The sequence below is a fragment of the Gymnogyps californianus genome, chromosome 2, assembly GCF_018139145.2.
Source record: "Gymnogyps californianus isolate 813 chromosome 2, ASM1813914v2, whole genome shotgun sequence".
Classification (NCBI taxonomy): domain Eukaryota; kingdom Metazoa; phylum Chordata; class Aves; order Accipitriformes; family Cathartidae; genus Gymnogyps; species Gymnogyps californianus.
Genome location: NC_059472.1, coordinates 149,942,453 through 149,958,051, shown reverse-complemented (window position 1 = coordinate 149,958,051; position 15,599 = coordinate 149,942,453). Strand labels below are relative to the sequence as shown.

Below are 15,599 nucleotides of genomic sequence, written 5' to 3'. Positions count from 1 at the left end.
CACAACATCTAGAAATCTTTCAAAAAGATGCCCATATTTATACACATTTGATAATATTCAAAAAAAGAATAATACGTTAAGAATACAATAATGACAAAAATGGTGATAATCCTATGCTGCTTTACATGTACGTTCATCATTTAGAGATGCAAACATACCATTTTCATCAAGACATTAATACAGTTTAAAAAATGCAATGTGCATTGAACATACAAATTTACCAAATGAAAATGTGTGTGTATTAACCTGCCTATTTCCAGTTAAAAATATTGAAGAATGAAGGTAAAAAATATTGAAAGTAACAAGTCAAACAATTGACTGAAATTAATACAGCTAGTGCAATGGCAGAAGAACCAGGTGTGGGTTTTTCTTGGTCAATGCAGAAGAGTACATTCAGCATCATATGTTCTACCCTGTCTGTAATGACATATTCTGAGATACTACAAGGGGTCCAGGTATCTTCAAAGTTACATAATTCCTGAATAACGAGACTCCTATAGCCAGCTCCCATTTTCTGTACTTTCAACTGCAAAATTTTTTTCCTCAACTATTCCATTTGCATTTCTTTTTTCTTCTAAAACTACTACTAAACTTGACAGAGTTGTGTGAGGATCAAGCAATTTCACAAGAGGTATGTCCACCTTCCTGTCTTGCAAGACACGGTTCTGAATTGTCATAGCTAACATAGAGTCTATGTTCAATGACGAAAGTGGTGTATTCATGGTTAGTTCATCTGGGTTCAATTCAGTGAGGTCACTCACCACTGAGGTGATATAGTCTTCAGATTTGATTAAGGCAGTATCATGGACTTGAGTTTCCTCAGAGGTTTCAAGCTTGTTCCTGAATTCTTCTAACATAAGTGATGTGAAGCGACTTTTGAGTGAAATAATCCGAGAAAAACCATGATGCAATAAAGCTTGAAAGTTTAATTTGATGACAGCTTGCTGCGGGTTATTCCTAAGTAAGCTCTTCTTGAGATACTCATGAATTTCATGCACTTGCAGAATGTCAATGCCCTTGAATTCCAGAATGTTCTGAATATGGTTTTGATTGAGCAGTAAGCCAATGTTCAAAGCACCCCAGTTAATGGAGTGGCCTGAAAGCCCACAGTTCCTCCTGTAGAGGCAGAAGACATCCAAGAAAGAGTTTGCAGCTGCATAGTTTGCCTGGGCGGAATTTCCCAAAAAGGACGCAACAGAGGAGTAGCACACAAAGTAGTCAAGCTCCTGGCCTCTGGTAGCCCAATGAAGATTAAGGGTCCCTGCTACTTTTGGGCTCAGCACTTTCTGAAAGTCAGCCAAGCTCAGAACTTCAAGACGGCCATCATGTAAAATGACAGCACTTTGAAATACACCTTTGACTGGACTCCCTGCAAAAATGTTCGCAATGGACTGGAAAGTTCTCTCAACATCACTGGGCGAAGTAATATCACACTGCAAAAACACTACTTTGCTCCCTCTATACTGCTGCTGCAAAGCCTTCATCTCTTCTTTCTTCTCATTGCTTGGAATTTTCCTGGAGAGTATTGCAATACACCCTCCTCCATTCTTGGCTACGAATTTCACAGTTTCAAAGCCAAGTCCAGTGAGCCCCCCGACTACTACATAAACAGCATTCTGCTTAAACAGCTGCTTCTGGGATTCATACAACGGTATATCTGAAAGCATGGTGATGTCCTTCTGCCTTCTCAGTACAGCAAGTGGGACAGATTTGCAGGTAAAATAGGACATCACAGAGTTTATCCTTTCAAAGTTCTCAGCCTGCTGAAAAACAGAACCTGATAGATGTCTAAACCGTTTCACATCCATGGAATTGATCCACGCATGTACAGTCTTCTGCAATTCCTTTAGAGGTGCTTTCTGGAAAATGCTGGTAAGTGTAAGGATATGAAAGCTGATATTTTCATGATCAATTTCACTGACATTCTGGATACATTCAGACTGTCGATTGCCACACACTATCACCACATCTTTAAGAAAGTACATGTGGGCCAGATCCTCCTGAGACAGTCTGTTTACTGGAGGAAGAACAACAAGTGCATTGCATAAGTTTATACACTGTAACTTATCAGGAGTGGGCCTCGCAAGTACTGTTCTCCAACCCATCTCTTCTGCTGCCGCAGAAAGAACATGGCACAAAACTGATGATGGCTCTGTAGAAATAATACCCAATGTTCTGCCATGTTTTCCCTTGGGTAACCTCTGACTTAAGATTTCCCATGCAATGATAAAGTATGACATACAAGGGACATTCTGAAAGCATGGGAATTTCTTTACATTGAAACAAACTGTTCCTGGAATCCGAACTCTGGATGACGCAGCAGCTGGATAACATGAAACCACATGATCTCCCACTTTAACTTTCTTCACATCAATGCCTGTTGCTGTTACTGTGCCACTGAAATCAAGAGCTAAAAGTCTGTGTTTGTCTACTGCTTGTGAATTCCAATACAGTGTATTACCAAAGTTACGACTAGAAACACTAATGGGAAAATAATCTTCTGAGTGGAGACATATTTTATCCAGTTGAATTTCAACGTTCTGTTTGTCAAGCTGAGTAGCAGTGCTGGTGGATAATTCAGCAGACAAGTCTTTTGCTGTGTATGGATCAGAAGTGTACAAGGTGAATGTTTCTGACTTCTGGAGAGATCTTACAGGTTGGATGTAATCTGCATCTACAAAAGGTGTGCGTCTGATTTCAGTCACATAAGTTCTTCCTTGGCTGATGCAAACTTCTGGATAGTCCACACTTTTGTATTTGACAAGAACATCTGCTAGCACTGAGATGTCCAGGGAACTGGAAGAGCTGAGGTCAATCATCTGAAATGTGATTTCTGGAACTTCAACGATACAAGTTCTGGTCATGCCATACAACGCAAACCCACAGTTAACGTGGTCTACATAGCCTTCTGTTGTTCTGTAGGTGATCATTCTGACTGAACAGCGGGACGTTTTCTCTCTTAATGCCACAATAACTTGGCGATAGGCTTCACAACACTTTGCCAATTGGTCTACCACTTGGCTTGGGAAAGCTTCGTTTAACTTTTGAATCCCCCACAGGAACAGAATTTCATCATAATCCTCAACCTCTGCTCTCATTTTATTCTGTCTGTGGCCTTCCAAGAGGGCTTCCCAGTCTTCATACATAACATATCTCGAATCAGGATGCAAATATTGTTTGAGCTGCTCAGCTATTCCAAATTTGTCAGCAAACACTAGGACTCTGGGCATAGCCGCTAGATGTCCAATCATCAGTGAAAGAGAGACTTCTTTCCACTTGTTTTCAAACATGAACTCATTGTCTCTGGAAGATGCTTGCATTAAAGTGATGGCAACGCACTTGAGTTCCACCAAAACGGAGCCACGTTTGTCCATAAAGCATCCACAGAACTCTAGGCAGTTCCCAGTGGATCTGCTTATTCTCATATATATCATCATTTCTTCCTCCAGCGGTCGAAGCACCACCAGGCTGCCTATCCCTGAAGGAAAACCTGCTCTGGACTGCAGTGTCCTTGAGGTCATGACAGCGGTCATCTGCAGAAAACAGTCTAGCAGCACTGGATGAATATAGTAGTTGTACATCTCTCTGACGGTCTCCTTGTTCACCTTTATGCTTGTTATAGCTTCTTTTAGTTCCTGGCAATAATGCACATCACTGAGCTGCCTGAATATGGAGCTGTACTCAAAGCCTATCTGAGACAGTGCTTCATAAACCTCCTCTCTGCTAATGACTGACCTGCATCTTTGATAGACGTTTTGGAAGGAGATGGTGCTTTCTTCCACCACAGCTTCAGGCCCCTTTGTAACTTGGCCTGCAGCATAAACTGCATTGGAGGAAGAGAGTATCTCAAAGGCTGTCGCTGCTTTTTGCACATTCAGCTTGATACTTAAGACTTGGGAACTCTGTGTGAGAACACATGGTGCAGAAAAACTGATACTCATCTGGCAAGTACTCAGAGGCACTTTAGGTCTTGAGCTGCTCATCACAGAGGCCAGACCAAGCTCCACATAACAAGCACCAGGGACTAAAGGCACACCATTGTTCTTGTGCTCATATAAGTACGATGTTGTATCCTGAGACAGCAGGCAGCCAAACTCCGTGTTGTCACTGTTTATGCCATAAATCAAAGGATGACTGGAGCTGACGCCTCTTTGGTTTGCTTGTTGATGGATATCCAGACGGGCCATGAGTTTTTTGCGATCAAATTGATACCGTGGAATGGCCACTGGAACACTTTGACACCCATTATAAAAGTGCTGCCAGTTGGGATTATATCCCAGTTCAAACAGATTTCCTACCAGGGTGAAGAGAGTCTGATACTCTGCATCAGTTTGCAAAGAAGAGAACACCTTTGTGCCTTTTCCTAGAGTTTCCTTTATGCTTCGCTGCAATGCTCGGTGAGGACTTATTTCCACAAACACTACATTTTCCCTGTCTCTAGCTGCAGTTTTGATGGCTTGAGTGAAAGCAACAGGCTCACGAGTATGCCGGGCCCAGAATTTGCCCTGAGCAAAGTCATTTTCAGAAGCAGCCACCCCAGTCAGCGTTGAAATCACTTCAGTTTCCCCCTTCTGTTTTTCTAAAGGCTGTATGTTCTCTTCCAGCTCCCTAACTATCATATCCATGCTGGGGCTGTGGTACGCAGCTGGGACACTTAAGAGGTGAAGAAAGATGTTTCTCTGGCTGAAAGCTTGAGCTAAATCTCTCTGGACAGCATCCACAGAGTCTGAATTCCCAGACAAGGTGCAGGAAACTGGGCTGTTGAAAGCTGCAATGCACACCTTTCCCAAGTAGGGATGCAGACGTTCAGCGATCTCTTCAACAGGGATGTTTCCAACCACCAACATTTTGCCGCTGGCAGTCTTTGCCTGCAGCCTGCTCCGGTGATAAATCACTTTGACTGCATCTGCCAGGGAAAGGTACCCAGCAAAATGTGCAGCAGCAACTTCCCCTACTGAGTGGCCAACAGCAGCGACTGGCTTAATACCCCAGTATTTCAGAAGGGAAGCTAAGGCAACCTGCAGGGTAAAAAGCAAGGGCTGGGAAAGCTCTGGATTCAACAAATCCTTTGGGCTATGACATCTTGCTGGCAGGAGGCTGATGGGAGCATGTTTCTGAAAAAGTGCTTCTATTTCCTTACACTTGTCTCTGAACATTGGCTCTGAGTTCAGCAGTGCCTCACTGAACTCCTTCAGCGTTACACCGTTGCCACAGAACACAAACACCAGCTGTGGTTCCACCTTTGACATGGCAAGTTCAGTGCTCGCTGCCGACATAACCTCTTGCTGCAAGTGTTGGAGAGAATTTGTGACAAATGCTTTTCGGTACCTGTAGTTGGCATGGCTTCTTCTGCAGGCAGACGTATAGGCCAGGCTTGGGAGAGTTATGGAGTTTCTTGTGCTCAGCTGGTCAGCTGTATCAGCCATTGTCATCTGAAGGGACTTACTTGATGCTGCTGACAGCACAACTAATTCAAGGGGCCTCTTAAAGGCAGGAAGAGGCTCTAGCTGCTTAACCTGCCTGACTACAACATGAGCATTGGTTCCTCCAAATCCAAAGCAGTTGATGCCAGCTACTCTTCCATACTCACTGGATTCTTCCCAGGGCTCTACAGTTGTGGGAACTGCAAGTTTTAATTTCTCTGTATCGATGCTGCTCATCTCCTTCGAGTAATGCAAGGATGGAACAATCTTTCCATGATGCATCATCAGGAGCACTTTGATTAACCCTGCTGCTCCAGCAGCTGATTCAGTGTGGCCAATATTTCCTTTCACTGAACCAATTTTCAGAATGGAAACTTGTGAAGACCTGTTTTTACAAATGACACTATCTAGGCTTCCAGCTTCAGTAGCATCTCCAGCGGCAGTTCCTGTACCGTGTGCTTCAATGTACTGCACAACTGATGGATCAACGTGAGTTTCATAAATGCTGCGTAGTAACTTCTCTTGCTCTATTCGAGACGGTCTTGTGATTGGAGTCATGGACCTACCATTCTGATTTACTGCACTGATGTTTACAACACCCCAGATTTTGCTGTAGTCTTCCTTTGCCTGTTTCATAAAAAGGTAAAATTATCTTTAACAATCTCGTGCTTTCTCTGTATAGGACAAAACAAAACAAAACAAAACAACAAAACCAAGAACAGAGAGAGTATAATACTAACTTTTAAATGCATGATCCCTTTCCCATGGTAGGGGAAGTGTATAAATGCTTAATGCTTAATAAATGCTTCATTAATCTTAAGCTTGAATTGGAAAATCTTCTCTGGAAAAGTAATTATTAGAGCTGAAGATACAAAATTCAGGTAAGCAACCAGTCTTATTTTAGGCTGCTTCACAAGCAATCTTACCCTTTTCAGTGGTTTGAGGAAAACAACACCACAGCCTTCTCCCCTTCCATAGCCATCTGCCTTTTTGGAGAAGGGTTTGCTTATTCCCTCCGGAGAGATCATTTTTGCTTTACTGAGAGATACAAAGGTGCGGGGATCTATTATGCAGTTCACTCCACCACAGATTGCTGCCTCACAATCTCCTGGAGTAACATAGAAACGTACTCATGTTGAGCTGTCCAGGATGATAGATAGAAACAGTAGCAATCCTAATTTCATTGTCCAGCATCTCTTCAGTCCCATTACCTGACTTAATTGCTCGCAAGGCGTAGTGCAGAGCAAAAAGAAAAGATGAACATGCAGTGTCAATAGTCAGTGATGGTCCAGTCAGATTAAATGTGAATGAGACCCTGTTAGCAGCAATGCTCATTGCTGTTCCAGTACCATCATAATGATTTATTTCACTCACTGCTTTGCTTGTTACGATTTCATAGTCTCGATTCATAAGACCTGTAAAAATATCAAATACGTGTCACATTAACCCGAGCGAACAAAAGGGATGTACAGCTCTAAACCTGACAGTGTGTTTTGGTTTTCTGTTTTAATAGTAAACTACATGGCATCAGTGCTCCTATGGTGAAACTTTGCTTCAACACAAGTCAAAGGCAAAACTCCCAGCAATTCCCCTGGACCCAACTTACACAAACATACCTAACACTTGAAATTTCTACCTGCAGAGTAAACAATGGGCCTTTCCTGATGGCTTAGCTCATTGTACGATGCAGTTAAGCCTTGTGTAGCCTGCTTAGACACCTGTATCTCAGTTTCATAGTGGTTGTTTTGGTTTCGCTATGGGAATATATATTAAGAAGTTACAATGAGGATAGCTGGGATATAAATGTACAAGACATTAGCTTCAATTCCTCAGATGTTACAAGTTAAAGGTCACAGCATAAACTATATCCACTGCTTTTTATTTATCTTTGGTTTGCTCACTGTGATCCAGTAAGACAGAAATAGAAAAGAACAGGGCCTGTGAGAGGAGCTGTGTCCTCTTTCTGGGAACACATATGCTTGAAATACAGCGGATCCCCAAGTCCACGGGCATGTGTGGAAAATGCAGTACCTCTATTCAGAGAGCAAGGAATAGTGTCATCTGTGAAAGAAGAGCGTGTCTCAGACTAAAAGGTAATCTAAAGAGTTTGCCCCTATAGTTACATCAGCCTAACTATCCCAGAAAACTCCTCTGAAAAGAGACACAGATTGCACCCGCAAAAATGTGCCATTATTCTAGCTCCTTGACTAAATAGAATGGAATGGAATGGAATGGAATGGAATGGAATGGAATGGAATAGTTCTGTTGGAAGGGAACTATAACGATCATGTAGTCCAACTGCCTGACCAATTCAGGGGTCACCAAAAGTTAAAGCATGTTATTAAGGGCATTGTCCAAATGCCTCTTACATACTGACAGGCTTGGGCGATCGACCTACTCTCTAGTGTTGTGGAAGGTGGCAAAGCTGAGCTACATGAGCATGAGGACCACACCCGAACAAGACGTAAACAGTGTGTGGCAATAATGTGATAAGAGTGTGAGGCTATAAAAGCACAGGAATGTAAATAAATTATAAAGGCTGTTAATATGTTTTGGAGAGCTTTAAGGACTTTGTTTGGCTGCTTAAAGTAGTTGTACATGATAAAGCAGAACTCGTAGCTTGCTTAAGGCTTTTGCTTAATGTTGACCTATTCTCTGATTGGAGGAATAAGAAGATTCAGAAAGCCTCAGAGCCAGTTTGACCCAGGAAAAGGAGACATAGCAACAACTAGCCTAAAAAACAGGAAAGAGAAAGAACCCACCTAGAGACGAGAAAAAGGACCCAATGAGGGAGAAGATGACCCCAGACCCAACTATTACTATTGGACCAGACTATGGTGTGAGGGGCGGGAATTTAGATTGTAAGGGTATAATTGCTCAGGGACTTTAGCGTTTGGGCTCCATCTCCAGAGGCACCCAGCTGGAGGTGTGTAAATTTCTGCACCATAGCTAGAATCAATTATGCTTTTTATTTTGAAGGCCTTGATTAGAGATTCTGCTTTGGGGAACCTATGGTCGAGCCTGAGGGAAGAAGCGCCCGAGGGTGTGCGTGAGGAGTCGAAAGGGGCACCCGTCAGCTCACTGGAGTCACCCGCTGCGAAGGGACTCCGGTCCTAGCAGTTAAAGTCTCGGGTGGTGTGTGTGCGACTCCTTGATTGGTGGATGAATGCTCGGGCAGCAGCTTCTCCCTTAACACTAGGGAGCCTGTTCCAGTGTTTGACCACTCTCTGGAAATAAATAAGGTCCAGGAGTCTGGACCTCCCCTGATGCAGCTTTGAACCATTCCCACACGTCCTGTCATAGGATACCGGGGAGAAGAGCTCAGCACCTCCTTCTCCCCTTCCTCAGGAAGCTGTAGGGAGCAGAGTTTGCCCTTCAGTCTCCTGGTCTCCAAACTAGACAGACCCAGAGTCCTTAGTCACTCCTCATAGGAGTGACTTTCACCAGCTTTGTTGCCTTCCTCTGGACGCCTCCTTTTCAAATCGTGGGGCCCAGAACTGCACACAATACTCAAGGTGAGGCTGCACCAATGCTAAATACAGCGGGATAATCACCTCTTTTGACTGGCTGGTTATACTGTATTTAATGCAGCATATCCCTTTCTGTAGGTGCTGCTCTCCAGCCACTCCTCTCCCTATTTATACTTGTGTCCAGTGTTACTTGGTCCCAGATGCAGAATCTGGCATTTGTTCTTGTTAAATTTCATGCCACTGAGGATTGCAGAATGCTCCAGTCTACCTAAATCCCTCTGCAAGGCCTCTTGGCCCTTGAGAGAGTCAACAGCACCTCCCAATTTAGTATCGTCAGCAAACTTACTAATGCTGCATTCAAATCCTGCATCCAGATCACTGATAAAAATACTGAACAGAACTGGCCCTAGAGTTGAGCCCTGAGAAACACTGCTGGTGACTGGTTACCAGCCAGATGTAGCCCCATTCACTACAACCCTTTGAGCCCTGCCATTCAGCCAGTTCTTGATCCAGCGCACCATCTACCTGGTCATCTCACAGTTGGACTTGTCCAGAAGGATGCTGTGAGGAACAGTATCAAAAGCCTTACTAAAATCCAGAAAAACTACATCTATTGCCTTCCCTTCATCCACTAGGCAGGTGACCTTATTGTAGAAGGATATCCGATTAAACAGAACTTCCCCGGTCTGAATGCATGTTGACTGTGCCTGATGATTGCATTGTCCTTTAAATGTCTTTCAACAGCACCCAGTATAATCTTCCCCATAAATTTTCCAGGTACTGAGGTAAGCAGTAGGACAAATGCACCTTGGTAGCATACTAATATCTACATGAGGATTTCTGCTGGTTTAAAAGGATCTTAACCCCCACAGCACCTTAACCAATGTTATACTGGAAAACAGTATACTGGAAAAAAAATGTAGGCCTGGCTTGAGAGTATCATTCCTGGGAAGGGTTGGGTTGGGCAGGCAGTTTAACTGTTTCCTGCTTCAACTTAAGTGCCTGAAGACACTAAGAGGAGCACCTAAAATAGGTATGTGAATTATATAATGAACTTCTAGAGTAGCCTAGTAATTCTTATCAAAATAACCAGTAGAGTTATAGCACAGTAGCCGTAGATCTCCAGTGCTAGATACCTATGTAAAGTTTATGAAGGAGTGCTCCAATCTTTGTGAGGTTCAAACGTACTTTCTTCACCATGAAATTTTCATCTTACCAATGAAAACACCTGTTTTGGTGCCACTGACTGCTTCTACAGGGACTCCTGCATCTTCCAGGGCTTTGTATGTGCATTCTATCAGTAACTTCTGTTGCGGATCCATGCGTTCAGCTTCCATATTATTAATCCCAAACAGGTGGTTGTCAAATGAATTAAATCTAAAATACACAGACCAGAACATGGTACAATATATATACAATATGCATTTACTTCAAGACTCAAAGTACACATTTTTTTCAATTTCATGAAAAGCAAAGCAGTAACTGGTGTTTAGGCCACAGTTCCTATTTATGAAATTCAGAAGAAAATGTTTATAGGCCAAGTATATTTTATGTCCCACCACAAAATATGTATTTTTATCAATGATTCTGCATTTCAGAGTTATGAGCCCACTCCTAGAAATTTTTATTCATGTGGTTATTCCACTAGTACCAACAGGACTCCTCAGATTATGAAAATTTGCACAATGAGACTCCCTCTGCTGTAATGGGGTCTTAGCCAACAAGTTTTAAACAAATATTGTCTTCTAAATTATTTTAAGGCAATATAGACTGATGCTTTACAATTTAAAATCAATAAGTAGAGGATCCGCACAGGTGTTTCCAAGAGATACCCATACTTCTCTAATAATAAATTCAAAATATTTTATGTGTGTATGTGTGTGTTTATCTTTAAAAAATCTTCAAAGTAGGCCCACGCTTACAAAAGACCAAGCCCAGGCTTAATCTTGTATCCCAAGATCAGATTTGTATGGCCTTCTATCATTTCTTGATTTCAGTGGAGAATTCAATATCTAACATGGGACTAATCACTGAAGTAATTCTGGGTCCTACGATTCAAACCTGCTAAGTATTATTCTCAGGAGGCAGTAAGATTTCTTCTGTGCCTGTGAACTCATTTGAATAAAGGTCTACAGCCTGAGGATTTAAGGTGAATGTGGATTTAAAATAAAAGACACTTATATTGATCTTACTGTAATCTGCTATTCTTCACATTAGTCATAGCCCCCGTACAGCTGTACCCATATCTCTGGGATAATTTGACATGAGACATGAGGACACAAGTGAAGGGATGCATACTGCAGTTTGCTCCTCCAGATTTTCTCTTTACACTAGTATCTTTACCTGATACTTGTACATACATAATCCCTCAGTATTATGGAGGAGTGACTCAGAATAAAGGAAAAGTTTCTTTTTTTAAGACATGACAGTATGAGCCTAGAGAAAAGCAAGATTATTATAAAATTATGAATAGTTCAGGTTTACACGCAAGCATAACACTCAAATTAGGCATAAGATCCCCGTCTTGACTATCTAGCAAAACCAGACTTCCTTAGTCTCTAAATTGTCACACCTGCACGTGAATTAGAGCTACTTGTCCCCACAAGCACAGGATTAGGTCCTGAGGTCCAGCAAAGCTGGCTAACCTTCAGGCTGAAACTGGAGGAGACTTATCAGGCGGTTCTTACAGCTCAGAGTCCATACTCCACCACCTTCCTCCACAGTCCATAGTACTACAGACAGCACAAATTATTTGACAGGCTGGAGCCCACCTCAGATCCAGTATATACCCCCTCATGCATAATGCATGTGTACTTCTGTATACCCAGAATGCAGACACCCCCGCGACATGACAGGTGACATCTCAACACATGGTGAGTATTACATACATGTTGGATTACGTAATCAAAGGTCATATGTGTTCCCAGCCATGTACATTGTGCTTAACACAGCCTGCAACTAAATTTGCTCATCGATGTCACGTACCAGGAATTCCTGCAGTTTGACAACTGTATGTTCATCATGTGAGATAAAAGAAAGCTGGTTCCTAGGTCCCATTTATAAGCTTTCCCTGTGCCTTGCACCCTCTGAAACTCTGGATGTGTTAGTCTAAGTACAAAAAAAAAATCGGTGGCACAGCAGAGTAACAGACTCACTCATCGAGAAGAGCAGCTCGCGTTGTACATATTTTTCCTGGCTTGTTATCATCTGGATCATACCAGTCTTTGGCATTAAATCTCTCAGGGGGGATTTCTACTGCGCAGTTTTTGCCTTCCTCCAGGACTTTCCAGAAATTGTCAATTCCATCACCTGTTGTACAAAGGTTTTAAAGTAGATTAAATTATGTGCTCCCCCTCCCCATGCAGACTCAGAAATACACACTCAGTTACAAGGAACTCCCACATATAAATTTAGGTTGCTCAAGCAGAATCACCAGAGAAAGAAATGATCATTCTTTGGTGGGAGGAAAATGGAAAGGCATGACTGATCCCTTCACTGCTTGCCTAAAAGCAAAGGAACCCCACAAAATCCTTAACCTTGTGCTGTCCCCATTTCCCTACCACGTCACTGCATCTACTATATACATGCATTATGTCCTTAATGACCACGTGGGTATGATGAGGTCTTTCTGTATCTGTACAGCACCACTCCTCAGGCAGCTCTGCTGGCAGCAAAAGGTCATCTCTGGACATTAGCTCTTTGAAGACAGACTGAGCTTACAAATACCAGGAAAATGCCAGAGGCATTATCCTTTGTCCCTAACACCAGAAGGGCACCTAAATCAAACATAAAACTATGTGTATATTCAGTGCTGACAGAGCCCAACACCTCACTACTGGATTGCGAGGAACCCTGTCCTTACTGGTTGAGATCCAGAGCTCCGGCTCCAGCCACTGAGGACGTGTCTAGGCCCTCTTCTCAGCCCTGAAACCAACTAACGTGGCATCTACACAGTGGCTCACATTTCTGCTCGCAGCTTCCACTTCCCCCAGCATACGTAGTGGCCTCGCCCACACTCACAGACTCACTCAAGAGACTGCTGCTACATATTTAGCACTTTACTAGATTCAGAACCATTCATGTTTGCTCACAATTACCTATGGGCCACATAGTTATTGCTGTACCACATATACCTATTGAATCTTGGACAAAGTGAAGCCAGGAACTGAAATGTGGTGCGGGCAAGAAAGAAAACAAGGAAAGGGAGAGACTAGCATGGTCACCTTTAGGGCTGAAGGCCAACTTGCAAGGACAGAACTGTATTCCGCTCCCTGGATTATTTCTGGATTTTTTAAATCTGTATCTATCTAATGTAAAGAGTAGGTTTAAGAGGAGAGTTTGACAGCAGCAGCCAGAACCTAGAAATCTCTCACTGCTATGGAAACATCTCCACCCATCTGTCCTGGTTTCGGCTAGGACAGAGTTAATTTTCTTCCTAGTAGCTGGTATAGTGCTGTGTTTTGGATTTAGTAGGAAAATAATGTTGATAACACACTGATGGTTTTAGTTGTTGCTAAGTAGTGTTTATACTAAGTCAAGGATTTTTCAGCTTCTCATGCCCAGCCAGCAAGAAGGCTGGAGGGGCACAAGAAGCTGGGAGGGGACACCGCCAGGACAGCTGACCCAAACTGGCCAAAGAGCTATTCCATACTATATGACATCATGCCCAGTATATAAACTGGGGGAGCTGGCTGGGAGGGGGGATCGCGGCTCGGGAACTAACTGGGCATCGGTCAACAAGTGGTGAGCAATTGCATTGTGCACCACTTGCTTTTTATAGTTTAATTCTTTTAGTATTACTATTGTCATATTATTATTAACATTATCATTGTTTTTCATTCCTTTCTGTCCTATTAAACTGTCTTTATCTCAACGCACGAGGTTTTTTTTCCTGATTCTCTCCCCCATCCCAGGGGTGGGGGGGCAGTGAGCGAGCGGCTGCGTGGTGCTTAGCTGCTGGCTGGGGTTAAACCACGACACCATCTAATCTCAGTCAGCTATTTAATCTCAGAATATAAAGTCGACTCTCACTTTCACAGGGCCTAATTGTAACTAAGATTGTAAATATGAGACTAGTGTAATACAGGCTGCTGTCTTTTATTACGGTAGGCAATATCAGTTCTTTACTGAAGTCAGCTTCCCATCTTGTACAAGAGGCAGTATTTAGGTGTGTATTTGTAAGAGGCAGAATCTGACTAGAGACAGAGCTGTATTTATCTAGTCTGCTCTCTTCTGGGACCTTTCAAAGTGAATACTGTAATAAAGCAGGAAGCTTTCTTTTAGGAAGACCCAACCTATTTATATTACAGGCAGAGCTGGTGATATTGACAGGCCCTCGATCTCTCCTGTCCCTATGGATGCACAGTCCTGCAACAATGCACAATCATCCAGCCAGTGCACGTACAGAAAGCTCAAATCATCCCAGACCCATCCAGTTTATTTGTATGAGTTTCATGTGTGCAGCTCAATGCCCTGCCCACAGCCAGCACTGCAGGTCTGTCTGTCAGCGGACAAATTTGAACCAATTCGTTTCCACCACAGCATGACCTTTTAAAAAGATCCTACAAGCAGCAAAGCAATGAATTCTACAAAAGTAAGGGAGGAACGTGTTGTTTTCCTCCACCTCAACATTAACGAGTGACTGTGCTTCTCAATGTTCACTCAGCAGCCTGCTTTGCTTTTACCCAAAACTTACCTCCAGGAAAGTTGCATCCTATTCCCACAATAGCAATTTCATCTTCAGTCTCCATTTTCATCTCCTGGGCTGCACAATACAGGTATAAGTGTCAGCCAGCTCAAACAGTTACGCCTTTATCATTAAATAAATACTAGGTTAAAAGGTGAACTTCCCGCAAACACACATACTTGTTCAAAGCTTGATGAATCTTGAATGATCTATTTTTGGTTGTGATAAGAAATGACACTCCCCACAGGTGACCGGAGCTGCGCGGTATTTTTCTTGTCTCTACTTTTACGGGAAAATCGCTGACTAATTCCCCAGACTCCCTCATTCACAGACACTTCTTTTTTACTGTTAACCTCTGCTACTCCTGCCATCAGCTGATCTGCTCTTGAGCCTCTCCCTAGATCAGTCCCGCTTCACTTCTTGTGTACAGAAGTGAATTCTGCATTGACCAAGGCACGCTCAGCTCTATCATCTCTATCCTGTTCACAAAGCAGATCTCCCAAACAGACTCTGCAAATTGCCAGTTAAAATCAGACCACGTAAACAGGCAACAGACAACGAAGTAGCTGAAGGAAGAAAAGGTGCATCTTCCACATGCTGGAAAAGTGTCTGGAAAGAAAAACCTTATTCAGAGCTCTGCTTTGCTGGATCCCAAGGCTGCTTAGCTTTTGTCTAAATCAGCTTCCTCTGTAGCCAGAGGTTAATCCCCACAGACCACGCTCAAAGCCACCAACAGCTACAAGATCTCTCTCTTCCTAACAATGCGCAGTCTCCAGGTAGCCCCACTACAGCCATACAAATAACTGGCCTTTCAGCTCATTTGCAGCTTCACAGGGAAAGCTTTTTGTTGTGAAGCAACTCAAAATAAAATGTGATTTTCTTCAGCAAATTAGATGGCAAAGAAAAAAATTGTTTGGGATCAAATTAAATACCTCAGTATAGAATTTAAAGCTGATTTTTTTTCCTTAATTCTGGGAAGGGAACTTGTGAGATAAACATCAGTTCAATTCAATTGATTAG

At 42.8% G+C, this 15,599-nt stretch overlaps 1 protein-coding gene across 1 annotated transcript; it reads right to left on the bottom strand.

Annotated features, from left to right (window-relative positions):
• Positions 1-494: 494 nt before the first annotated feature.
• Positions 495-14,658, bottom strand: LOC127013803 (uncharacterized). Its single transcript, XM_050892832.1, has 6 exons — positions 14,589-14,658; positions 12,049-12,202; positions 10,110-10,270; positions 6,635-6,838; positions 6,350-6,531; positions 495-6,050 (listed from the first exon to the last, which is right to left on the bottom strand). The coding sequence occupies exons 1-6, from the start codon at positions 14,647-14,649 to the stop codon at positions 495-497; spliced, it is 6,318 nt and encodes a 2,105-aa protein (XP_050748789.1). The 5' UTR covers positions 14,650-14,658.
• Between the last annotated feature and the right edge of the window lie 941 nt (positions 14,659-15,599).

What these genes read in the sequence shown, in the direction of transcription:
- LOC127013803 (XM_050892832.1), bottom strand. Translation starts at nt 14,649, where the DNA reads ATGAAAATGGAGACTGAAGATGAAATTGCTATTGTGGGAATAGGATGC. An exon ending in CTTGCGAGCAATTAAGTCAG is followed by an intron (nt 6,532 to 6,634) that starts GTAATGGGACTG and finishes ATGTTACTCCAG; the next exon opens with GAGATTGTGAGGCAGCAATC. An exon ending in TCCTCAAACCACTGAAAAGG is followed by an intron (nt 6,051 to 6,349) that starts GTAAGATTGCTT and finishes TTTATGAAACAG; the next exon opens with GCAAAGGAAGACTACAGCAA.